The sequence below is a fragment of the Magnolia sinica genome, chromosome 14 (genome assembly GCF_029962835.1).
Source record: "Magnolia sinica isolate HGM2019 chromosome 14, MsV1, whole genome shotgun sequence".
In the NCBI taxonomy this organism is placed as follows: domain Eukaryota; kingdom Viridiplantae; phylum Streptophyta; class Magnoliopsida; order Magnoliales; family Magnoliaceae; genus Magnolia; species Magnolia sinica.
Window position 1 is genome coordinate 21,225,213 of NC_080586.1, and position 10,137 is coordinate 21,235,349.

Genomic DNA, 10,137 nt, shown 5'->3' on the forward strand with positions numbered 1-10,137 from the left:
ACTATAAAAATGGCTTTTGGATGATTTTGTTGAGAAACCTTCTGAGAAATTTATCAAGATACTAGCTGGAGGAAGAACTTGGATGCATAACTGAATAGATTTCCTGCGCTTTCATAGTTGATGATTAGAATTTATTGCTTTCATATGATTTAGGACTAGGATAGTTTACTTTCAATTGTTTAGTTTTGTGCTAACCCATTTTATGCTGAGATTCGTGGAAAAGCTTCAAACTTCCTTCCTCCATTTGCATACCGAGATCATCGGAGAAGCCTCAAAATTTCTTCTTTAGGTACTATCTTCCTATTACTTTCCCTTCTTTTCATTGCCTCTTTTGCATTACATGCTTATTTCTTTTACATTAAGAACAATGTAGATTTTAGGTTGGGGATGGAAAATTAGGTAAACTAATCAGTTATTTCTCATTTTCGAGTAAAATTTCTGAAAATTTTGAAAAATTTTCAATGATTATCTATTTGGAAAGCAATAAGTTATGTATTTAAGACTATTTAGAGTATGGAAATAAGATAGAAATCGAGTTTTAAATCGTTGGAGTTGGAGCAACTAAGTACTTTATCACTTATGGTTCTTACATTCACTTGGTTAAGAGGATGTTCGAATATTATTTTATTCAAATTGTCGATTATTTACCATGAAAGGAACCAGCCTAGGGAATTTGTCCACCATGTTCGATGAGAATAATTTTTTTAAAAAATGCCCAGCTAAAAAACATGTCTTCGAAAAGGCCACCTACTAAAGATCTTTAAAAAGATTGACATAATGTGAAAGCCATCGATAGAAAAATCAAAAGGTGGAAAAATAAAAGAGAGAATTAAAAGATGAATTGTAAGGCAAGTTTTGATTTAGGTTTTGATTGTCCTAAATACTCTTTTAATCATCAATGTTGTCATGAAAGTGACGAATTGAACTTTTGATTGTGATATGTCTAAACTTCATTATACACTCATGGAACTTAACGTTTGGAATTGTTCTAATTAAAGGATTAATGCTTTGAACTTGATTATAAAACTTACCAAGTGCTAAGTTTGGGGAGAAGGTAATACACAACATTGATGTCTTTTAGAATTTTATTATTTGACATGATTTTTTTTTAACCACTTGAGCTTATAGAAATTATCCGGTGGTTCTTAAAATATTTTTCACATACTTTGCTCAGGACTAACAAAATGTTAGTTAGGAATTGTATTGAGGGTAAAATATTACATATTATCCCTCATTTATATCATGGTTTTATGAACATGATAATGCTTAATGTTTTATTTTACTCATGTTTATATTGTGAGATGAATTTAAGAGCTTGGAGTTAAAAGGGTGCTAAAACTATAGATTACTCAAGAATCACCAAGGCAAGGCATGGATCTTAGGAGACCAAGATTGAAGAATTCACATACCAAAGATTCAAGAAAATCAAGTGAGGAATAAAGAGAATCAAAGATTTTAAGTGAAGAAAAGGAATCATGAAATCGTCCTGAAAAATCATATTCTAAAACTTTGGGTCATTTTGTCAAATTGCACAGAGTGAAGTCTATTTTAGCAAATTGTGTAAATTTGAGGTCGTTTTTAGAGTTTTCCAACTAGGTGCGAAAGTTGGAGTTCCACAACTATAAATAGGACTTCCTATGATGTTCCTAGGCATCTTTTAGGATTTAAGGAGTTGAGTAAAAGGGTGAAGAAGTCGTCGCTAAGAGTTTTTCTTCTTCTTCCTTAGTTATTTTCATGCTTTCTTATATGGTTTTAGATCCAATCATGTCTATGGTTGGCTAAACTTCTTAGCTAAGGCTAAGAGGTGAAGCTTGTAGCATGATGAGATATATTTTTTTTTTAATGCTTTGATTCATGTTTATGTTAAACTCTATGGATTCTAATTTGATATTTATTAAATATTTTCAGTTTTTAAAGGTTTATTGTGACTCAAATTACAGTAAATCTGCAATAACTTTAAGTATTTTTTTTTCCTGATTTGAGATTATAAAATTAGTAAGTCCTTTTGTTCACCATCATCCCTTGGGTATGGTAGGGTGATGAAATCCTTCCTAATCTTTACAATTCTCCTGCTTTGAGATTATGAGATTTGTAGATCCTATTGTTTGCCATTTTCTCCTGGGCATAGTTTGGTGATGGAATCACTACCAATTATCATAGTTCTCCTTCATTGAGAATTATGTCAATGGAAGTTTAGATTTAGTTTTATTAATGTATTTTCCAATTAAATAGGATAGGACTCCATTTTTAATTGTGTTACTTGAATCAACAAGAGGGCTCCCTAATCACTACAAGTGGATCCTTGGCACCTTAGTTCCCACATTTAAATTCTTAGTTTTAATTACTTAATTCACAATTACTCTCTCAATCATTTTAGAAATAGTTTTACATTTTTCTTCTAGTTTTACTTCTAGTTAATTTCAGAAAAGCACAAATTCAGTCCCTATGGATTCGACCTCGGTCTTACCGAGATTATTACTACATCATGACCCTACACTTGGGGTTGTGAACACATGATAAATCTGATAGCGAGAGTGTTATCAATTAGGCTAAAAATAATGTTTATTACTCACATATTAAACACATTAATATTTGTCATCACTTTTCAAATAAGTGCTTAAAGGAGGTATAACTCTGGAGAAGATTCACACAAGCGTGAATCCGGCGGATATGCCCACCAAGGCGGTTCCAACAGAGAAATTCAAGTTTTGTCTGACTTCTCTAAGCTTTGCGATGGCATAAAAGGAGGACAAAGTGTGCACAAGAAGCATTGACGGAGCTATGATACAAGGCAGAGATAAGATAAGAGGAAAAGAAGCTACACGTTTGATGATTGAAGATATGGTGGAGATTTTTATAATAGATGTCTTAAATCGAGTCTGTTGCATGGCCTGTCGATGCAATCGACAGACTATTCGATGTCATTACTGATGGCATCAACCAGTGCTCAATCCCATTGAGATTTTCTGGATTTCTCCAGTTGGTTGCTGGACTAACTGGGCATCTTCTTGATGTCATCATTAGTTGTTCGATGGCATTGAAAATCTATTCAATAACATTGAACATGGCTCAATGCAATCGGAGAAAATCGGAGTTTCATGTTATATTATTGGATAGTTTGGGTGTTAGTTCGATGCCAATGACTCGGCTTCGATGCCATCGAAGGATAAGTTTCGATGACATCGAAGTGTGTTCGATGCCATTGAATTGTTCGGCACAAATTTATGCAAAGTTGGGTATTTATAGGCTTAACCGGTATTTGCGCGCGACCTGGATTCTCATGCCGTCAACCCGAGTCGACTCAACCCAGGACTTATACCTTAGCGACCGCGTCGTCGCCGCGGTTCCGATGCCGCGACTTGCGCGCCGAGGCGATACCCTGGTTGGGAGATGTGGGCCAGCGTTCGATGCGAGGAAAACGCCGCGCGTGCGAATTCCGAGGGAATCTCTACAAGGTGTCACATCAATCAATCAATCCCATCAATCCCATCATGTCAAGTACACATCACCTTTCACCCTTTCCCAAGCAAACCCCAAAGTCAAAAAGTTCTTACACCACCCATACCCTCTCTTACAACTTTTGCCAAAAAAGTCAAAAAGTTCTTACACCACCCATCCCTCTCTCTCCCATCCATCACTCTATCACCCATCACTCACTCTCTCTCTCTCTCTCTCCCTTACAAGTCTCTCTCTCATTTCGAACTCTCCCATAAGCAAAAATCCATACGTATGAGTCCTCCCATAGTAAAAAAAAAAATGCAAGTGTGACCCACCTTTCCATCCTTAGATCTCTCATCTCAACCATCCATTTCTCATCTTCCTCCATCAAAGAGAAGCACAAGGAGCTAAGGAAGCCAAGGGAGCAAGAAGATCAAGTGGTGGGTGTTTTGATAGGATAGTTTTTGATGTTTTTAAGATGGGCCAAGTGAGGCCAACCGATCAATGGTTCGGATCTCACTTTGGACCCTAAGATGTGGCCAATGGCCCACTTGGATCATCATGATCATTCCATGATGGGGCCATTCTCCATGGACCCCATCATGATGTTTATTTTCTTGCATGCTTAGGGTCATCTAGACCGTCTATTTTAAGTGGAGAAGGGATCTCCACCGTTGGATTTCAATTTCATGGACCCACATGTAATGGGACCCACTTGATGTATGATTTAGTGCAAGGGAGGGCCCATAGTGCCGGGGTCCCTCCATCACGCGGATCTCACTCTCTATCTCTCTCTCTCCCTATCTTTTTCTTTTCCTTATTTTCTTTATCTTGATATGATTGTGTGGCCCACTTGAATAGACCCCACCATGAAGTATGTATTTTATTTAAGTCATCTATAAGTGGGGCCCACCTTATATGTGTAGTACCCACACCATTCATCAGTGGTGGCCCACCTGAGCAGGCTGGACGTTTATTGGGAAAACACAAATACTAGCTTGGTTCAAGACTTTGGGTGGCCCACTCGTGTAGGCCCCACCTTGATGTATGTATTATATCCATGCCGTCCATTCCTTTCCCAAGATTGTTTTAGGCGTTAAGCCAAAAGATGGGACCAATCAGACTTCCAGGCGGGCCATAACATGGCAAACAGTGGGCTTACCATTAAAACATCCCCTATTGCTTCTATACACTGAAACAAGCCCAATATTGGGCTTGTTTTGCCTGTCGTGAGGCATGGAGAGCCATTGGACGGAGTGGATTTGCAAGATGTGGACCTCACCTGCAAAATCCATGAAAAAACTAAAAATAAAAAAAAATAAAACCATATCACACGCCAGCGGGCGGACGGTTTGGCCGACGTACAGCCAAGCACGGCTGTAGCCGTGGGCCCCACCTTGATGTTTATTTGTCATCTAATCCATTCATACGGTGGGCCCTAAGGTCAGTGGACCACCCTCCAAAAATCAGCCTGATCCAAGACTCAGGTGGCCCACACCGTAGGAAACAGTGGGATTGAACCTCTACCTTTGAAACCCTTTTTGGGCCCACAGAAGTTTTGGATCAGGGTGAAATTTGTTTTCACCCTTTATCTAGGCCCACTTGGCCTTATCAACGGGTTGGATGGCATAGAAACATTGTGGTGGGCTCCACATGGAGCCCACAGTGATGTAAGTGTTCTATTTCCACCGTCCAGGGACGGTGGGCCTGCTGTGTACGTGTGCGTGTGTGTGCACGTGTGTGTGTTGGTGTGTGTATATATATATATATATATTTTTTATTATATATAATTTGCTGGTGTGGGAGGCCCACCTCAATTTTCTTGTGGCCTGTGATTGAGGCCCACCTTGATATATATGTAAGGCCCACCTCAGTTTGCTTGTGGCCTATGATGGAGGCCCACCTTGGTATATATGTAAGGCCCATGGGTCGAGGCCCATTTGATGTGTTATGGGCCCATGGGTCGAGGCCCATTTGATGTGTTAGGGGCCCATGGGTTAAGGCCCATTAAGATGTATTAGGACCTATAGGTTGAGGCCCATTTGATGTACATATGGGGCCCAATTGGCGAGGGCCATTTGATACACATAAGGCCCATGTGAGTAGGCCCATTTGATGCACTCTAAGGCCCACGGGTCATGGTCCATTGCAATGCACATAGGGCCCATTGGTGCGGCCCAATGATGTGGCCCACTTGATGAATATAAGGCCCATATGACATGGCCCATTTGACGTATTTAAGGCCCAATGGGATGTACCTAAGGTCCATTGCAATGTACGATCCCAACATGGGTTATGTAATGATGTTTACGTCGGGCTGTACCTTGGGAGCAATGGTGGTTTGACGTCCACATTGCAAGTATAGTGTTGGTTAAATGTCCGCATTATGCCTTTCCCGAGGGCCCATTGTTAGGCTCGTACGTGTAATGTGTAGGCCGTCTAGGCCCATCTTCGTTATGCACATCATCCATCCTATATAACATGTTTAGTTCCATGATTCATGATCATATGCATCATACGTATGCTTGATATGAGAAATGACTGATCATAGCATATGCCTTCGGGCAGATTGTTTAGGGGCTCCCGTACAGGGGTGTTGCCCTACATGAGCGCACGATACGCGCAGGATTGCAGTGAATGAATAGTGTGATTCATTCATTGGCATTGTTTGATTTGGTTACTGTAGGCCCTAGCGACATCGAGCGTAGCCTCCACGGACGTATCGTGGTTGGCGGGATCGATACCGAAAATACTGTTTTACATGGGATGCGATAGATATCCTGGGTGAAAGTCCCTAAACCCTTATGGTACCGGGAGGTTGCTCCAATGTCTAGGACCGAGTGGGTGCATGAGCGCCGAGTGCCGATTACCAAACGGTTGCACTTTCCACCGTGTCGTGGTCGGTTGGAAGGGGGTGCGGCCTTACCCGCCCGAGAGTAGGGGCAATGCTAGGCTGATCTGACCAACTCGAGGAATGGGTCCGCTATTAACGAGCCGAGCACGATATTAGCAAGCGGATAGTGAGGTCTTTTCCACTCACCTTATGGCGCGCGATGGGCGGCAATCGGCTTGGAGTGTACTAGACCCTGGTGATATTCCAGATTTTGAGCTGTATTGATATGTGGACTTAGATGAGGATTTGTATGCTTGAGTTGCATTTCGCATTGCATGGCCTTGGTATGGCCGATATCATTCATGCTTTGCATCGCATGGCCTTGGTACGGTTATAGTATTCTTAGCCTTCATCAGCATGTTTCGCATTACTCTGATACTGCATAACTGCATTACCACCTTAAGCATACACTTTCACCACCCTCTAAGCTTTCTATAAGCTTATGCACGACTTTTGCGTACAGGTGACGTTGGATCGCAGCAGCGCTGGGCGCGTGGCAGATCATTTTTGAAGTTTTGTTCATCTTCATTGTATTTCCCTTATGCTCATTGTACTTGTAAAGTTTTTATTATAGTGGAAATGTGATGGAGTTTTTGGTTGTTGTTTGTGGGTTATGCCTTTGGTTATGCTTCTTACGAATCAAACGATGTTGAAAATCCTCCTTGTAGCATCCCAGGATCGGAACCTGGCGAATGGGCGCCGGGAGCCGAGAATGGGGTTCTACGGAGGCTGTCGGCGCCGGATTCGGCGATCGGGTATTTATAGGATTTTGTTTTCTATTTCAATTGTGCTTCCTCCAAAAGGCTATATATTAGAGTGCAATCGGAATTGGGAGAGTATTGAAGGGTTCTAGGGTTTCCAAATCGTCTAAGGATTTCAAAGTGTGTAGCAAGGGTGAGATTCAAGGTTATTCGAATGGGTAAGCTCTATACTTTGTAATTCTATTTTTGTAGTGATCATTTGTTGCTTTGTGCTGTGGTTTTTTTTCGAAAGGGTTTTTCCATGTTAAATCGCTGTGTTCTCTTTGTGTTTGGTTGGTGCTATTGGATCGCTATCCTAGATTCATCCTTGTGTGCTTCGGTAGTCCCCTCAACACTCTCTCCTTTTCCACTCTCCTTCCTCTTAACTCTTCTTCTCGTCTACTCTCCTTCCACTTCAACACCTCTTCTCCTCTCTTACTACTTCAACACTTCTTCTCCTCTTGTAACTACTGAATGAAAAAAAAAAAAAAAAAAAAAAAAAAAAAAAATAAAAGAAAGAATAGAATGAGAATGGCACGCACTATTTTGTGTGAACTCTCTCTCTCTCTCTCTCTCTCTCTCTCTCTCTCTCTCCCTTCTTCTTCTTCTTCTTCTTCTTCTTCTCAGTCAGTACAAAACACGCATTAAAACTCCCTTACTTTCTCTATAATCGAGTAGTTTTTGTATTTTTGTCCTTTTAGCCAGCTTTCTCTAGTTTCGGTGGTCATTTGTTTTGTCTTTTTCTGTTTTCTTTTCCATGAATTAATACTAATACACTCTTTACCATAGCATTGCTTATATCATTTTCTACAAAAACATTAGTTTTACAGGTCCCACATGATTTAGATCTTCTAGCTAAAAATCAGTTGTTTCACTCCTCAAGTGGGCTAGGTTTATTAAGCAAATTTATGGCCAGAGAAACATTGTTTTTACCGTTCCGTCATTACGCTCGATCTCATCAGTGTTGCCCACTGGATTTAAAAGCAAGGATCTCTCGCACACGCATGTTTTCATGTGGATAAGCAGGCTTATCAAACCGTAAATAAAGATAAATTTTTGGCAATGGCATTACAAGAGATCGTGTTGGCCAATCATGGCATCACTCGCCAATTTTAAAATAGTGATGAATCCTATCGCCAAAGAAAAAGAGAAGGCATTTTTTGTTATTCTCCAATAGACGGGCGAACTGTCGTTACATTCCAACCACCACAGAAATTTTGTGGCTGTTTACATACACTTAGGCTACACCATGACACTTGTTTACCTCCCTAGCATGTCCACATGCCGACCTTGCTGGCGTGCGGGACATCTGAGAGCTGCATCAGCTAGCCCTCACAGTGAAGATCAAAGTATTGAAAAGCCAGTCTAGTCTAATCATCAGGTTGGCCACCCATGTAAGAAAAAAAATGGACAGTTCTGAGAAATTTCAAACATTAATTCAAATTAAATATACACGTGGGCCGCCTGATCAAGTGCACAACTCGATATTTCACATGTTTTAAACTCCACCATGGACCCACCACATGTTCCACTATGGATGTCCCACGTACTTATGAAGTTGATACATCTAGTGCATGTAAATATGCATGCGGCGCCACAAAACTCACAATCCATTCGGTGCAACGCTATATTCCGATAAATGCTTCCGTCACTGTCAGGAAATGATAAGGGGTATATGACACCAAATAACATTCTCTTTTGCTTTTTCCAATTAGAAAATGCAATCCACCATGGCCCATGGACATGTATAAATTAGTCACACTAAGGTTCATCACACCATAGTCCAAATGTTCAAAGAGTTTCAGGCCGCTTACTCTCCTTCCAACTTCAGTTTCCCACTCTTCTATCCAAATATTGAGTAATCCTGCAACTTTCAGTTCTTCGATTGTCGGGACACTAGGATTAAGGCTTCCCAATCACCGTTTGTTAATATTGAACTACGACAAGCTCCGTGCAATTGAGCTTATTCCTTTCTTCTTTATATCTTGATTTCTCACTTTCAAATTGTATCATTTGGAGTCTGCTTTTTGGTATTTAGGTTTTCCGTGTAAACTTTGGAGGATTTTTATTTTATTTTATTTTTATTTTTTTTGTATCACCCTTGTTCATTTGATCACCATCTTCTGTTTTGGGACTGTAGTACATTGCTTACCCGATCATAGACGACTCCATTCCAATACATCTTATCCAGATCAACCCATCATTCAGATAACTTCCCAGTTTCCTAGATTTACACCTTTTTCTAGTTGAACAAGAAGGGAGAAGAGGTTCTTCTACTGCTAAGATGGACAAAGTTCTCGAATTGGCCTCGCAAAACGCAGTGGTGATCTTTAGCCTGACTTCATGTTGCATGTGTCATTCCATCAAGAGTCTCTTTTGTGACCTTGGGGTCCACATTGCCACCCATGAGCTCGATGAGGTACCTAGAGGGAGGGAAATAGAGAAGGTGCTCGGTGGGCTAATGGACCAAACTCCGCCTGTACCGGCGGTGTTTATAGGCCGTAAACTGATAGGGTCTACCAAAGAGGTTATGTCTCTCCACTTAGGTGGCGAATTGATACCGTTGCTTAAAGCAGCCGGAGCTATTTGGCTTTAGTATCATTAAGCCCCGCTTTGATACCATGCAGGAGAACGAGTATTTCACTAGTACAGAGGTTTCTTGCTTTGGTTATGCATTCCATAAGGGAAGGTTTTATAAGAAAAAAAAAAACAATAATAATAAGTAAATGGCAATATTTTTACCTTTTTCTTATGTTTTACCTGTACTATCTTATCTTTTTTGTTAAGGAGTTCAAATATTAATAAAGAGTTGCTCATCTCTCTTGCTTCTTGAGCTGGTTTTTTTATGGATCTACCACAAGCTTGTCCAAGCAGCTCCTTCGTCTATAAGTTTCCACTGCAGGAGGGCCACATGAAGTTCTTAGTGATCATCAAATTTCATTGGAAAGTGATTTAAATGGACGATGAGGATGACTGTACATGTGCGGGGTTTTTTCTTTTTTTTCTATGTCGTCCACTTCTGGTGGGCCTTCCATGTGAGCAGTGTGGATCATCTTGTGATGGGTT

At 40.5% G+C, this 10,137-nt stretch overlaps 1 protein-coding gene across 1 annotated transcript; it reads left to right on the forward strand.

The window, feature by feature from the left end:
• Positions 1-9,139: 9,139 nt before the first annotated feature.
• Positions 9,140-9,901, forward strand: LOC131225360 (putative glutaredoxin-C14). The gene has a single exon (XM_058220884.1). It carries the CDS (start codon positions 9,356-9,358, stop codon positions 9,665-9,667), a length of 312 nt encoding a protein of 103 aa, XP_058076867.1. The 5' UTR covers positions 9,140-9,355; the 3' UTR covers positions 9,668-9,901.
• Positions 9,902-10,137: the final 236 nt, after the last annotated feature.

Coding starts and splice junctions, on each gene's coding strand:
- LOC131225360 (XM_058220884.1), top strand. CDS start 9,356: ATGGACAAAGTTCTCGAATTGGCCTCGCAAAACGCAGTGGTGATCTTT.